At 42.6% G+C, this 16677-nt stretch overlaps 1 protein-coding gene across 1 annotated transcript in view; it reads left to right on the forward strand.

The window, feature by feature from the left end:
* The window catches only part of LOC134351025 (beta-centractin-like), a 37513-nt gene extending 26700 nt beyond the window's left edge, over positions 1-10813 (forward strand). The window contains exons 6-11 of the mRNA XM_063057004.1: positions 436-652; positions 4191-4283; positions 4838-5012; positions 6622-6683; positions 6772-6812; positions 9072-10813. Coding sequence (XP_062913074.1) covers positions 436-652; positions 4191-4283; positions 4838-5012; positions 6622-6683; positions 6772-6812; positions 9072-9174 — 691 coding nt within the window. The 3' untranslated portion in view covers positions 9175-10813. The remainder of the gene's footprint in view (positions 1-435; positions 653-4190; positions 4284-4837; positions 5013-6621; positions 6684-6771; positions 6813-9071) is intronic.
* The last annotated feature ends 5864 nt before the right edge of the window (positions 10814-16677 follow it).

Below are 16677 nucleotides of genomic sequence, written 5' to 3' on the forward strand. Positions count from 1 at the left end.
GAGTGGGAAGGGGGCAGGGACAGAGGAATCATGGTTAGGAGAAGGGGGAGTGAGAGTGGAGGGAGCAGGAAGCACCAGAAAAATACTCTATCAATAAGCCAGTAGTTTGGAATCAAGTGGCCTTGCCTGGTGTCTCAGGGCTGGGTGTGTGTGCACCTGCACCACCTCCCACCCCTGATACTCCTTCTGCCCCCTGTCCCACACTCCTCCCGGGGCACTCCACCCTCGATCTTCCCAGCATCTCTGCTCCTGCCAGGATTACAAACTCACTCTCCACTCCTCGTTGACAAATACAGTACTGTATAAAAGCTGTTAAGCACTCTTTGTCTATATATGTGAAGACTTTTGCACAGTAGTTTTTGTTTTGCTGCAAACCTTGCTCTTGATGAACTATTCCTGTACAATTACTGAGCTGTTTTGCAATTCTGCCTGCAGATATGCGACTGGTCGAACCACGGGTGTGGTGCTCGATGCTGGCGATGGTGTCACCCACGCTGTCCCAATCTATGAAGGCTTTGCCATGCCACATTCCATCATGAGGGTAGATGTGGCAGGCAGGGATGTGTCCCGCTACCTGCGCCTACTGCTCCGGAAAGAAGGATATGACTTTCACACCACTGCAGAATTTGAGGTTGTTAAAACAATCAAAGAGGTAGGTGCTGGTTTTTTTTCAGTTTACCTTTGAAGGGCTGTACTGCATTGTTTATTTGACTAACTGCTGATATGACTGTGGTGGTGATGAGTCATATTGAATCATTGAAATCTATGTGGGAAGCTGTTGGGTTGCAAATTGCAATGACTGTGTTGCAACTATACTGTTTCTAACCTAACAGCATGAGCATTGAACTCTCCTATATCAGATAACCCGCTCCCTCTCTGAATCTTTTCTTTCTCTTCCTGATCTACCCCATTCCTTCTACAGCACCACCACTACCACCCTGCTTTTACCCCTTCATCCTCCTCCTCCTCCAACCATCTGCTCATCACCTTCATTCTCCTTCCTCTGGATCTGCTCTCTCACTGTTCCCATTTGCCCACCTCACCTCCCTTACTGGACTCTCAAAAATGAGAAACTGTGCAGATGCTGGAAATCCAAGCAACACACACACAAAATACTGGAGGAACTCTGCAGGCCAGGCAGCATCTATGGAAAAAAAGTACAGTCGATATTTCGGGCCAAAATCCTTCAGCAGGACTGGAGAAAAAAAAAGATGAGGAGTAGAGTTAAAAGTTGGGGGGGGGGGGAGAGAGAGGAATACAAGGTGATGGGGTGATGGGTGAAACTGGGAGTGGGAGGGGTAAAGTAAAGAGGTGAGAAGTTCATTGGTGAAATGTATACAGGGCTGGAGACGGGGGAATCTAATAGGAAAGGATAGAAGGCCATGGAAGAAAGAAAAGGGGGAGGAGCACCAGAGGGAGACGATGAGCAGGAAGGAGATCAGGTGAGAGAGGGAAAAGGGGATGGGGAATGGTAAAGCGGGGGGGGGGGGGGGTCCTTAACTGTAAGTTTGAGATATCGATGTTCATGCCATCAGGCTGGAAGCTACCTAGATAGAATATAAGGTGGTGTTTCTCCAACCTGAGTGTGGCCCCATCGTGACAGCAGAGGAGGCCATGGACAAACACTTTAGAATGTGAATTGGAATCAAAATGGGTGGCCACTGGGAGACCCACCCCCCCCCAGCAGGTGCTCCGCGAAACGGAGGAGACCACACCGGGAACACAGGGCACAGTGTATGACTCACAGGTTTCCTCACCTGGAAGGATTGTTTGGGACCCTGAATGGTAGTGAGGGAGGAGGTGTGGGGCAAGTGCAGCAGCTCCCTTGCAAGGATAATTGTCAGGAGGGACACCAATGGGGAGGGACAAATGGACGAGGGTGTCGCGTAGAAAGCAGAAAGCGGGGTGCCGGAGGGGGGGGAAGATGTGCTTGGTGGTAGGATGGCGGAAGTTGCGGAGAATTATGTGCTGGACGTGGAGGGTGGTGGAGTGGTAGGTGAGAGGAACCCTATCCCTGGAGGAGGGGGTGAGAGCATGTCTGACCCTCTGGGTTCCTGCAGCTCTTTGTTACTCTAGATTCCAGCATCTGTAGTCTCTCCTGTCTCCTGTGTTTTGAAGTTGGCTTCGTGTGTGTGTATGTGTTGGAGGAAATGGTGGTGCTTCCTTCTGCCAGTTTCTCATTGTCATTTATATTGTTTATTTATTGTTAATTGAGATACAGCGCAGAATAGGTGCTTTCAGCCCTTCCAATTGTGCTGCCCAGCAACCTCAGATTTAATCCTCGCCAAATCATGGGACAATTTGCAATGACCAATTAATCTACCAACCGGTGCACCTTTGGACTGTGAGAGCAAACTGGAGTACCCAGAGGAAACCCACGCGGTCATGGGGAGAAAGTACAAACTCCATACAGGCAGCAGAGCAAACTGAACCCAGGTCGCTGGTACTGTAAAGTGCGTTAACCACAACGCCACCATACCGCTGATGATAATCAGCTAATACTGATCGTGTCAAGATGGCACCAGCGATCAACATGACTAATGGCGACGTCCTGCAGACAGTTTACGAAACTACTTCTACTACTTCTTCTTCTTCTTTTAAATATTATTAATCTGTGTGCAATTGGAGCCTGGTAATTCACATTTTGATAATGTGTTTTCAGTCTGACTGAGCAATCTGGCACTTTCGCTGTCTCCAGGAGAATTCAGCGAAGTTGAGGACACGTGTGGCCTGATGGTGGAGTGTGAACCCACGATCGGCTCCATTTCTCGCCAATTAGAGCATCAAGCAGGATAGAAGTTAATGGGGAAAAGAGCAGAAGTCGAGCGGGTGTTCAGCTGTCTGTCTTTGACTGGTCTCCCTCTTCCTCTTGTTTTCTGCTACCAGAGGAAGGTGCAGGAGTCTTGGGTCTTGGGCAAGGTTTGATCGGCGCAGTTTGTGGATTCCAGTCGTTTTTAAAGGACTCTGCAGTTCATGTTATGTGTTTCTGGTTTTTAGGTACTTTTTTTATTGCTATTTGTGCCATTTTGATCTGGACAGACTGGCTCAACGAAGACACAGCGCTAAATTGAACTAAACTGAATATTCGTATACAGCTTCAAGATCTGACGTTCGATGTTTAATATTCTATGTTATTCACTTGTTTTTTGCCATTTGTGCGTTGGGTGTTTATGTTTTCTTTGAATGGGTTCCATGGTATTTCTTTGTTTCCTGGCAGAAAGACGAATCTCAGGTTTGTATACTTTGTTAATAAATATACTTTGAATCTTTGAATCTCAATCCTGTACTAAAGGGGCCTTGCACTATCAGATGAAACCTAGACCCTACATCTGCACTCTTTGCAAAAATTCTTTTGCCTTTCCTCTGCAACACACATGATATATGGGTGGCCAGCTTCCGAATCCTGAGGCTCTTGTACCTTCTTCCTAATGGCAGAAGCAAGAAGAGAGCATTTCCTAGGTAGTGAGGGTCACTGATAATGGATGCTGCTTTCCTGCAGCAGCATTTCATGTAGATGTGCTCAACTGTGCTCTGTAGACCTGAAACCATTGTGGGAGCTAAGCTGATTGATTTTAATGTGTATTTACTCAAGGGAGCATGAGATGGCTTCTTGATGACACAGCTTGCAATGGCAAATCTCTCACCTGGGATTTGGATTATGCTGTCACTTCTTTTTATAGCTTTTTCTCTCTCTAGTTAATATAATTTAAGGCCTGCTGTCACGGCCTCTTGTACTAGATGGGAACCCAGCCACAAAGAGGCACAATTCTTCCTACCGCTTTCTCAACCACTAACCACTCTTAGAAACTTGTAACAAAAAACTGCAGGTGCTGGATATCTGAAACACAAATGGAAAGTCTGGAAACGTTCGGGAGCTCAGGTGTGGAAAGAGAAACAAGAGTTTGAGCTGGGAAAGGAGCTTTTCCACTTAAGTTAGTTCTGTTTCCATAGATGATGAATATTTAGAGTCTTTCCTGATTTGATTTACAACCCCAATCCCCTACCCAACTCTATTTGCTACCCAATCTCTCCCTGTTCTATGGGCCTGAGCCTAAAGCAATTCTTCATGATATAAGTATGGTGGTTTTTAATTTTCCATGCTTATTTTTACTCTGCTGTGGTTGGCACAAACATAGATTTTCAAGCAATAAGGCTGGGACGGAATTTAAAGTATGTTTCTTGCTTTACAGCGGGCCTGTTATCTATCTATAAACCCACAGAAGGATGAAACCCTGGAGACTGAGAAGGCGCAATACACTCTCCCCGATGGAAGCACCTTAGAGGTAATGTATTCCCTTGCATAATGGTTTTATTCTGGAGGTAAGCTTCATTAAACCAGTCGCACTGCAGTTGGAGGACTGAGATTCGTGTCGTCATCCTGTCTCTTGTGGGTACAGTTTCACGTTAGGATCTAATTCCACAGGCCCTGCCAACATTCTGACTTAATGTCCAAACCTGGACAGTAAATATTAGCAGGAAGGCACCATTACCACTGCCTGCCTTGTTCCAGGCGGGCACTGCATGCATAGGATTATGATCAGCTTTGAATACTCTAATTGATTTTAGCTTTTCCTTTCAGAGCTCAGGATTGCCAGCCAGATTTAGATTTTATTATTCGGCTCAGTAAGCAATAGATCCTGTGACCTGTCATGGTCTACTTGCCTTGTCAACACACAAGATGATGTGCCTTTTGATAAAACTTTGCCTAGGGATGTTTCAAGAATTATTAACTGTTTGATCCAGTGACATATTTAGTGCTGCTAATTTACAAGAAAACTTGTGTAAATTGGGCTATTTACTCATTGTATCTGATGATTTGTTTATTGGTTATCTACAGGTGGGACCAGCTCGATTCCGAGCCCCTGAGTTGCTTTTCAAACCTGACCTGAAAGGAGATGAAAGTGAGGGAATCCATGAGGTGCTGACCTTCGCCATTCAGAAGTCAGACATGGACCTCCGCAGGACATTATTTTGCAATATTGTACTCTCGGGGGGTTCCACCCTGTTTAAAGGTAGCTGCAAGATGCCCAGTAGCAAGTAACTTGTCATTATCATTGCTGGCTTTGTGAAGTTCCTTTCAAGCAATGGTAGTATAGTGGTTATGGATTAAAGCAACACATTTTAAATTGCGGGAGGGAGTCAGCAAGCTAGGCAGCTCTATGGTGAGCAATAAACAGTTGATGTTTCAGGCCAAGACCCTTCATTAGCTTCAGCCCAAAACATCCACTGTTTACTCCCTTCCAGAGATGCTGCCTGACTTGCTGAGTTCCTCAGCATTTTGTGCGTGTTGCTCAAAATTTCCAGTGTCTGCAGAACCTCTTGTATTTTTGGATTATAGTAGCTTTGAAGAGAGAAATGCCTAAAAAACTTGGAAAAAATTTGCAGGGTCATTTGGAGTAGGGAGAGAGGAGAGAGAAGCAAAAAGTGAAGGGCAATTTGGATTGCTTTCTTCAAGGGTGCCTGACAGGCACCTTTTTAGTACTGTACCCTTCGAGTGTTAACTGCTGCTCTTAGGAGTGCAGTAGCCTTTTGTTCCTAATGGGGACGTTACGGAGTAAGCATTATTCGGTTTCGCAGGGGCTAGAGAGAGTGTAAAACTCATCAGAATTCTGTACTTCAATTACAATCTTGAAAGAGCATCCAAAAATGAAATCAATAGGGAACATTTCAGCAAAACAGTGGATTGGTGCTTGTGTGTTGAAGTAGCACCCATAATGCCTCGCCGGTAATGGTTGTTGAAATTTTTTATCACGAGGCGTGGACTGATCTGATTTTCTACAAAGTGCCTATTGTACAAGCCTGGAGACTTCAAACATGGAACAGACGTGACTACAAGCAGACTCTGCATGTGTTGAGTTCATTGAGCCAGATATCATTAGCTTTTTTTGATCCAGAAAGTTTCCATTAATTCAGAAAAAATACTGCACTGATTCTTAACGTTCTTGAATTCCCAAAGTCACACTGAATCCACTGATGGAGTGTAATTCTTACCTTTCTTCTTTCTTTGCCCTCGCCCTCTTTCCCCCCTCTTTTACCTTGATGTACTTATGTACTGAACGATCTGTATCTTGGTGCATGTGACAGTAAACCAATTACCGCACCTATGCCACCTGTAGGACAGTCCTAAAATGTCCCAGCACATCGGGTGTGGCCGAGGAGACAGAAGACATGGCTGAATAGTTGAGGCGATTGACTAGAAATCTGTTGGGGTTTGCCTGTGCAGGTTCGAGCCCTGCCAGCTAAGGGAGCAGCAGATCTGCCAGAGTAAAAAGTGTGTGTTTTAGAAGAGAGAACAGGTTAATATTTTCAGTAAATAACCTTTCCACAAACTTGGAAAACTTACGAGAGTCATAAGTATTCTGCTGGCATTCATAAGTTTGAAAGAATTTGGGTGATTAGAGTCAGGAACTGTATTGGAAATGTTCGAAACAAATCATATGATACGTTCCTGGGAAGCCAGATCAGCACACTGCAAAGAAAGTAATCAGAGGGGAGTGTTAAGGGTGGGAGGGAATATGTGAAGCATAAATGTTGGGTAGGTCTGCTTGATCAAAGATACAATTCTATCCTGTGCACACTACGTAATTTTGTACTAAAAGATACCTTTCATTGCCATTTTAGGTTTTGGTGATCGGTTACTCAGTGAGGTTAAGAAACTTGCTCCAAAGGACGTGAAAATAAAGGTGTGAGCAAAGCTTTTAATTTCTTTCTGTAACAATCAGGTGTTAGAGTTGTAATGTGCAGCAGCTGTTGATATATTTTCTTTTGCAGATCTCTGCACCACAAGAGAGGCTATACTCCACGTGGATAGGGTAAGTGTCAAAATCCGGTTTAATAACACAGGCATGTCGTGAACTTTGTTAACTTTGTGGCAGCAGTACAATGCAAGACGTAATAATAAGGTAAAATTAACTGTAAATTACAGTAAGTATATAAATGTATATTAAATAGTTAAATTAAAATAGGTGGTGCAAAAACAGAAATTTAAAAAAAAAGTAGTGAGGTAGTGTTCACGTGTTCAATGTCAATTTAGAAATCGGATGGCAGAGGAGAAGAAGCTGTTCCTGAATCATTGGGTATGTGCCTTCAGGCACCTGTATCTCCTTCCTGATGGTAACAGTAACAGCAGGGTATGTCCTGGGTGGTGGGGGTCCACTTTTCTGAGGCACCACTCCTTGAAGATGTGCTAGTACTCGTAATGGAGCTCACTGAGTTTACCACTCTCGTCAGTTTACTTTGATCCTGTGTAGTAGCGCACCGCCCCCCCGCCACCTCACCATCCAGACCGTGATGCAGCTAGTCAGAATGCTCTCCACAGTACATCTGTAGAAGCTTTCAAGTGTTTTAACAATTTTGAATAATACTGACAATTGGCACGCATATAAGCTCAATCATCGTTACTGTTTTTTGTTTTGATTTTTGTGGATTTGATGTGCTAATGTCTTTCAAAGTCTGCCCAGTTCAGGTCAGATACAGGTTTGTGTTTCTTTTATTCTGTCCCGTTTCATATTCCTGGGATAGGTACAGTCTGGGTTAAGTATACTGTATATTAAGTACATTGTTCATCAGTACAAGACCACCAGTTGTACAAAAATAAAGTGAGTATGGATTGGGTACAAGTAAAAGTTCTAGAACTCTTACCTCCCTCCATTCAAAAAAAGCTTAACCTCTATGTCTCAGCACGCTCAGAACCTAGTGTGATTTTTCTTTCACATTCATTCAAGGGACATGGGCTTCACAGACTGAGACGGCATTTATTTCCCCATCCCTATTTGCCCTATGAGAAGGTGGTGGGTGACCTTTCTTCTTGAACCGCTAAGGAGCTTGTACAGTCTCCTTTGACTGTGTGGTTCCCTCCCACTATCCAAAGATGTACCAGTTGGCAGATAAATTGGTCATTGTAAATTGTCCCGTGATTAGGCTAGGGTTAAACTGGGGGTATGTGGGCATACCCACAGTGCTGATAGGGAGAGAGTCCCAAGATTTTAACCCAATGATGGTGGAGGAGCGGCAATATATTTCCAAGTAGCTTAGAAGGCAGTTTCCAAGTAGTAGTGTTACCCTTGTCCCTTCTAGCTAGTAGAGGTTGTGAGGGACACTGTATCATTTCTGCAGAGGAGATTAGCCTGGATTAGAGAGCATGTTTTATGAAGATGAGTTGAGTGAGCTAGGGCTATTCTGTTTGGAGCGAAGGAGGATGAGAGGTGAGTTGATAAAGGTGTACAAGATGATAAGAGACGTAGATAGTCTCTTGCAGACCACTCTTTTTCACAGGATGGAAATGGCTAATGTGAGGGGGCATAATTTTAAGGTGGTTGGAAAGAAGTGTACAGCGGATGCCAGAGGTAGTTTTCTTTACCTATGATGTGGGTGAGTGGAACATGCTGCCAGGGGTCATGATAGAAATAGATGCACTAGGGATATTTAAGAGATTTCTGGATAGGCAGAGGGATGAAAGAAAATAGAGGGGTAAGGGTGATGGAAGAGTTAGATTGATCTCAGAATAAATTAAAAGGTTGGCACAACATTGTGGGCTGAAGGGCCTGTACCATGCTGTCATGTTCTATCTTCTGTTATGATGAATTAACTGGTCTTTGATTCCTGTTGTTACCCCAGCTGAGGTAAATCTTGTTTCCCTCCCTCAAGTTCTTGCACAGCATCAACTGAAAGATGCCGTCTGTCATTCCAGTCAGACCCAAATTTCCTCCCACAAACGCTGCTCGACCCACCGCGTTCCTCCAGCAGAATGCCGATGCTGGGGTCTGGAGCAGCAAACTGTCTCTTGTGTCGCTGAAACTGGTATTTTGTTCTGTACATGTACATTACCAGCAGCTTTACTGCTATTTGCGTTTAGTTGTTATCCCTCGGTGCCCCTATCCATTGTGAATAACAAAGACTAAGTGTGTAGCAATTCCAGTTCTGGCTCTGAACCAGAAGGTTTCATAAATAGACAATTGAACCTGGCAGCGCTCCGATCCTCCCTGCATGCCAGACTGTGTTTTTACCTATTGAGTCATCAGGAACCACAGTGGGCTCTTTTTTAAAGTGCATTTTGTCTTGTGCTTCTGCAGGGGCTCTATCCTTGCCTCACTAGACACATTCAAGAAAATGTGGGTGTCCAAGAAAGAATACGAGGAGGATGGAGCACGGGCAATCCACCGGAAGACATTTTAATATTGTTGGAAGTTGGCGTGCTGCTTTGTAAGCCTCGACCTGTGTGTATCACATAACCATGCAGAATTAATAATGGACAAGTAAAATGTGTATTTTTATGTATAAAAGAGGGTTTGGATGCCACTTTTCAAACGTTCTACCCCTATCAAGATTTGTGTATATTGGATTATACATTCTGATTTCAGTACTGTGGGGGTGATCAATGTCTGCTGGTTGGTTTAGACATTGCTGTTTACAAAGGAAGATAGCTGCACTCGTTCAAAGAAGAAAATAATGTAATTTAAGGTGTTTGACCACGCTTCTGCTTCCCTAATCCCACGTCTCCCACCCTCGCCTCATTCCTACTTTATAAATTCATAGGAAATGGGAGTTGCTTGTTGCAGTGAAGGTCATCATATCACGTTGGTTGGAACAGCAAGCAGAAGAATGAAAGCTGCTGGAACCAGACTTTTGTGGTGAGTGTTCACATCTACAGAGTGGACTCGATGCATCACGGTTCCTTAACCTGCATAGTAACTAGCCCTGCAATGTTAGCTACTGTGAGTAGCAAATGGTTAAACTGTCAAGCACAGTAACTAGCACTTTACTTCCAGTGGTTGGGTAGTGAGGAGGTATCTGCATGAGAATCACATATTAGCAGCATTTTAGTCTTGCACTGAACATAACTGATGAAAGTGTACATGATAATTGGTGATAACTATATCTGTCTTCAAGTTAAAGTTAGTGGGTTAATATTTTCCTCTCTTCCCACCCCCTTCCCCACTTACTCCCTTCAAAATGTACAGAATTATTCTGCATTTTATTACAACTGTTATATCCACCGTTAATTCTGAAGAAACATGTTTCCTTTTGGGGCATTTTAAAATTGAATCTGCACCTCACCTGCACGTCATGCTACTTTTCAATGTAGTTTGTATCTAATTTCAGCTAGTCCAGCACAGTTCTGTGAATTGTGTGATGGAGCTGCTCGGAATGAAATGCTGCTCTGAGTTCAGTTCTGCAATTTAACTTGAAGTTGGAGGTGTCTGGAGTTAAGTTGAGGAATTGGTTTACAGACCTCTCGTAAAGCTTTGCCCTGTGTACTTGGGTGTGATTTGGAATGTGCTTCAATCCTTTTCCCCTTTACTTGTTAATGACCAATTGCAGTTGATACTTGGTGATGGCCTGATTGGAAGAGTAGTCTCACCCGTGTGTTACAAACCACATACTGCACTTGATTACCTTGGTGAAGTATCTCAAGCCATTTCCAAAAGAGTTGGTGTGCTAACTAAATATTAGTACAAACTGATTAATAATGAACCAATCTGTGTTTCGATCACACTTTGCAAAGCCCAGAATTTGGTTGTAACCCATCAAGCTGCCTCTCTTAACAAGGTTTTTTATTATTTGGGTGAAAATTGTCTTTTGAAGGTAAATTTAATTGTTTCTGTACTTTGGGCTTTTCTACCAAACCTGGATGGATTATGGGTGCTGACACTTGAGTCCCCTGTCATGTGGCTAAGCTGCCATGAGAGTGTGAGATGTTCTGACACTGCAATAAGAGTACAAGAGGCATTGCCTTACTCATGAGACCTGATTGCTATATTTTGCATCAGTTTGATTCTAAAGATGAAGGTTTAGAATCAAAAAAAAGCTCCATCACATTCTCTGTGTCCCTCAATTCAGCCATGAATTGTTTTCCTCATTTGCACAATTGAACATAAAGTATCTTTAGTTTTGACAAATTGGGAGAGTGCCTTTGAAGGCTAATCACTTTTATTAATGAGTTTACACATCCTTCACCAGTGTAACAGACACCATTAACAAAATTCTCTGTGTAACTATAAGCCTCTGCTCTGTGAGTGATGTGGCTTACATCTGTTGTCGATACCCTTGTTGATTTTTGGCAGGGGCATGAGATATTGATGATTCATTTCTACTTGTTGAGCCTTTTGATGACTTGGCAAACAATTGGCCATCAGTGTATGGGATAGGAAACTGGTGACCTCTACTACTAGGGACTACTAGGATTTGGCATCTTTGCTATGTTCCCTTTATACATGGCTAATCCTATTTTGACAAGTTAGAGTGAAAGCTAGGTGACCCAATTTCCAGCCAGGTTTAAAATGGGCTTGACAAAAAGGCGCATCGAAGGGTGAAGTTTAGACAGTGGGTCTTGTGACTCCTTTTGAACCAGAGAACAGAATTGGACTTGCTGCAATCCGTTTTGGAAAATCTAATGATTTGTCTAAGTATCCAGATCATGAATGATGCACAGCCTCTGAAAATGCTCTCAGCATGAATTTAGATACGTATGAGGTAGCACTGCAGGCTGCCTTGAATTAATTAAGGAATGATTTCTTTCTTAGAGAAATCTGGTTGATGCAATTTTGACTCCATGTTCCAGACATTTCAGAACTTTGGTACTAGAGTGCCTTTAACCTTGTACAGAGGGTGGGAAATGCGGGATTAAAATTGGCACTGGTAGAGTTTACCTCAAATGTATTTAAAAAAAAAATAAAAACACTTAAATGAGACCAACATGTCTATTTGCTCTCTTTGGGTATGTTCCACAGAATATTACTTTGTCGCATCACATTTGAATTAAAACAGGAGCATGATCTGTGGGTTTAATACATGATGACACCACGTTCTAATTGTGAGCATTCTGTTCAGAAGGAAAGATTAGATAGATTAGGACTTTATTCCTTGGAGTTAAGATTGAGATATTTGATAGAGGTATACAAAATTATGAGGGGTACAGATAGGTAAACGCAAGCAGGATTTTGCCACTGAAGTTGGGTGAGAAGACAACCAGAGGTCATGGGTTAAGGGTGAAAGGTGAAAAGTTTTAAGGGTACATGAGGGGAAACTTCTTCATGCAGAGGATTATGGGAGTGTCGAATGAGCTGCCAGCACAAATGGTGCATGCAAGCTTTATTTCAGTGTTTTAAGAGAAGTTTGGATAGGTACATGGATGGTATGGATATAAAGGGCTATGGTCCCGGTGCAGGTTGATGGAAGTAGGCAGTTTAAATGGTTCAGCACAGACTAGATGGACCGAATGGCCTGTTTCTGTGCTGTACTTTTCTATGAGTCTAAGGACACAGATTCAGGCATCTACTCAGAAAGTTCTTGGTTTGTTGCAGCACTGAAATGATGCAAATTCATATCTATCTTTTGATAGAATATGAATTTTGCTGGCGATACCAGCATTTATTGTTCATCCCTTAATGTCCTTAATTAGGGAGGCAGTTATGAGTCAACCACAATGATGAGTCAATGGATAAAAATAGGCCAGAAGGCCAGATGAGGTAAAGACAGAAGGTTTTAATCCCTGAAGGAAATTACTGAACCAGAAGGGTTTTTACAGCAATCCCAGTTTACCAGCACTGAGTAACACTTTCAAAATGCTAGAGAAATTTAACAGGTCAGGCAGCATTTATGTAGACCATTTCAGCCTGAAACATCAACTGTTTATTCCTTTCTATAGATGCTGCCTGACCTGCTGAGTTCCTCCTGCTTTTATTTCTGTGTTGCATTGGGTTTCCATCATCTGCAGAATCTGTTGTGTTTGTCAAAACTGAAACTTCTTATTTTAAATGCAGATTAATTTTTACTGCAAATTTAAATACTTCTGGGTGAAATTTGAACTCATCTCTTTGGGTTAGTGGTCTAGAACCCCTAACTCCCGGTAACTTAACCTCTTTCAGCATCCCCAATTTGTACTTGCCCAGATGCCAGTCTTCAGTTCAGATTTCAGATTTGGATTGTGAAATGCATCATTTGCGCCAATAACCAACATACCCAAAAGTGTGCTGGGGGCAGCCTGCAAGTGTCACCACATGTTCCAGTGCCAGGTTAAGAAGGGAAATTAATTAGGCACATCTGATTGTCAGATGGGGTGCAGCAGATGAAGGTTTCTGCTTTGTCCTGGTGTGGCTGAATAATCTGACAGACTTAAAGGCCACGCTATGAGAACAGTTACCAGAGAGGGACTGGCTGCCCTAAAATTGTTACCTCCCCACCTCTCTCTACTGAACAGCTTCAGCAGGAAGCTACTTTGGACAGGATTCCAAGTTTAACAAAAGTATTTTTGAATGGATTAGGAAGATGTCAGTGTTGAGAAATAACACTATATGAGCCTAAATTCATGCAGTAGAAAATTTAGAAATTAGGACACCATTCAGTATACTATACTAGTCAAGAAATAGCTGCCTAATCTCATTCCACATCCTGCACAAGGCCCATAGCTCTGCAGGTTACAACTTTTCAAGCACTGCATCCAAGTACTTTTAAAGATGTGGTGATGGTTTCAGCCTCAACTACTATCAAGTAGTAAGTTCTAGGCCTGTATCACCAGTGACATCTGTCCTTCAGCTCCACTTTAGACCTGTGACCAAATACTTTAAATCTACGCCAGTTGGTTTTTGATCTCATTTCCCTCACCACGGAAAACATATCCCTTTCTTATTCTGTCAAAGCTTCTTAATTTTACACATTTCAAAGATTTACCTACAGGCTTCTTTGTTCCAAAGAATGAATGCTAGCCTCTCCAGAAGTTCTTCAAAGTTATGTTTTTTAATGTTTCACCTGACTGTTTACCGGTTGAGTTTTACCTGGGGTCGGCCAGGACTCGTACCTTGATGTTTATGGTTTTAAGCTTCACTGCAGAGACTTGAACACAAAGTATTAGACGTGTGTTTCACTGCATTACCTAAGGCAGTTCATTGAGGATATGCCATCTCTTCCCCCTTCAGTTATTTAGACTGACGGCTCAGTTTTGAACAAAATCCAGCAAGGTGTGTATACTCCAATACCCTTAATCCAAAAAATTTCTGCAAATACTTGTAAAGTAGCTTTTTGCTTGATAATCTCAGCAATGTCCTTTCAATTATTCCAGTTTATTAAGTTAAGACTTATTAGTGCTAGATCCAAAGCACATTATTTCAGTAAAACTTTGACCTCAAGCCATAATATTGTATTACAGTTCCTGTTTATCGCACTGTGCATCTTTAGCTTAGTGTGAAACTGTACCATTGGGAGATAGAGATAGATAGTTTGAAGTTCTTTCAGGTGGTTTCTTGGAAATCAGCACTGACACCTGGATGCGATTTAGAGTGAGAGATTATAGAACAGTACAGCACAGCACAGGAACAGTTCATTCAGCTCATGGTGTCTGTGCTGAAAATAATGCCAAATTAAACTAAATCTCTTTTGCCTCCACGTGATCCGTATCCCTCCATTCCCTGCATTTTCCTTTATTTATTTTTAAAACCTTTTAAGATGCATCTGCTTTCACCACTGCCACTGGCAGTGTTAGGAAAAAACAACTTGCCTGCACATCTCCTTTAAATTCCACCTCTCTCACCTTAAATCCATGTCCTCTAGTACCAGAGGAAAAAGGATTCTGACTGTCTACCCTTTCAATCCCTCAATTTCATAAACTACTTTCAGCCCTGAAAAGGGATCTAATGCCTTCCTGGCATATATGACGCATAAACTTCTCTCAGGCTTCCAGCTGGGTACTGGTATTAATTTTAACCATTTCGATGACAAACTCCGATATCTTCATCAGGGATGTTGCCAAGGCCCACCTAGTCAGGTGGTACTTATAACCCCATCGTCCATCCCTCCTGATTGGTTAGTCCTCAGCCAATCAGGTTTCTGGTGCTCCACCTATTTTACAATCGTATTCCAGTTCTTACTGAGAGCGAGACCTTCACCTTTGTTAAAATTCTATCAGTTCTCCCCTCAGCGTCCAACGTTCCAGATTAAACAATGATTTACACAATGCTTTACAGTACCAGCAAACCAGATTGAATTCCCACTGCTGCCTGTAAGTAGTCTGTGCATTTCTCCTGTGACTGCATGGGTTTCCTCTGGGTGCTCTGGTTTCTTCCCACAGTCCAAAGACATATCGATTGGTAGGTTAATTGATCATTGTAAATTTTCCCGTGAATAGGCTAGGATTAAATTGGGGGATTGCTGACTCGAACGGCTGGAAGGGCCTCTTCCATAGTGTATGCCAATAAATAATATGGAAGCAAATGGATTGAATTTCGGAGGCAGTGTGCAAAGTCCCGATGTGACCAAGTAGGATAAATTTCTACACACAAGATTCTCTAAGTGCAGAGCAACACAGACAAAATACTGGAAGAACTCAGCAGGTCAGGCAGCATCTGTGACAGGGAATAATCAGTGAATATCATGAGCTAGGACCCTTCATCAGGACTGGAGACAAATTTCTGGATAAGCCTAGGGTGGCAGTGTTAACACATTTTTATCTTTCTTGCTTCTAATCAGTTCTTGGAAAATTTCCCAATTGACTCGATGACTAATACTTCAGAATTTAATGAAAGCCTTCTCTTTTATTACATTTTCAATCAGAAGTTCTGTCGGTATATGGTATATCACAGTGGGTATTAATTTCAAGCTTCTCAAATTAATCTCCACTTGCTTTGTTTGCTCCTTTCATTTTTATTTTTCAAAATATCTTGCTTGCTCATTCCTGAGAATTGGGTTTCTTTCCCTGTCCACCTTCCCCTTGTTTTTTGTATGCCATATGAGGCATGCAATAAGATCTGGGTTTGTTCATCCACACTGCCCTGCCATTTCCATCCAGACCACGTTTCATCTTCCCCTCAGTCTTCCAAAACTGCAGCACTCAATGAATTTTAACTTGCATAGTGATTGGCAAAAGATTGCGGAGATCTAAGAAAAGGACTGCCAAGGATGAAAACGAATCTCGTAACAGCTGCACAGAAAAATGAGTCACAGGAAGTGTGATGAGAAGTGAAACTCAGTCAATTGAAGACAAAAAGGTATATATTGATAGAGGAGATTAAAAAAAAAGGCTAAAACACAGACACAAGTGTGAGTCCGTTGGATGAAGTGAATCAGGACAAGAACAGTGAAGCATAAGGTCGGTTGTACAGTGAAGGATTGGTTTTCTTTTGACATTTTGACTAGTTCTGTATGTAGTCCATTTGAGCCTTCGCTAGTTCCAGATCAATATCAGTGTAAGTAATTCTTAGTAATAAGATGATAAGATTGCTGCCTGCATAGGCAATTAGGACATAGAACAGTAGAGCACAGGAACATGTCCTTCAGCCCACAATATTGTGTCAAACTAATTAAGCTACTGACACCAAATCCCCTCTGCCTACACTTGGTCCATATTCTTCATTCTGTAGATATTCCTGTGTTTAACTAAGAGCATTATTGAGGAAAGACTCAAAGCTGCAGAAATGTGGTTTTTGAGAACTACTACTACTAGTAGTGAGAATTACTACTAAGGCAAGGCATTTTGAGAAGAATGATGAAGCATTCTTCTGGGGTGCATCACAGCCTGGTACAGAAGTTGTCCTGTCCAAGACTGGAAGAAGCTGCAGAAGATCGTGAACGCAGCCCAGCACATCACACAAACCAATCTTCCATCCTTGGACTCACTTTACACCACACGCTGTTGGAGCAGCGCTGCCAGGAGTATCAAGGACACGACCCACCCAGCCAACACACTTT

This window comes from Mobula hypostoma, chromosome 8 (assembly GCF_963921235.1).
Source record: "Mobula hypostoma chromosome 8, sMobHyp1.1, whole genome shotgun sequence".
In the NCBI taxonomy this organism is placed as follows: Eukaryota; Metazoa; Chordata; class Chondrichthyes; order Myliobatiformes; family Myliobatidae; genus Mobula; species Mobula hypostoma.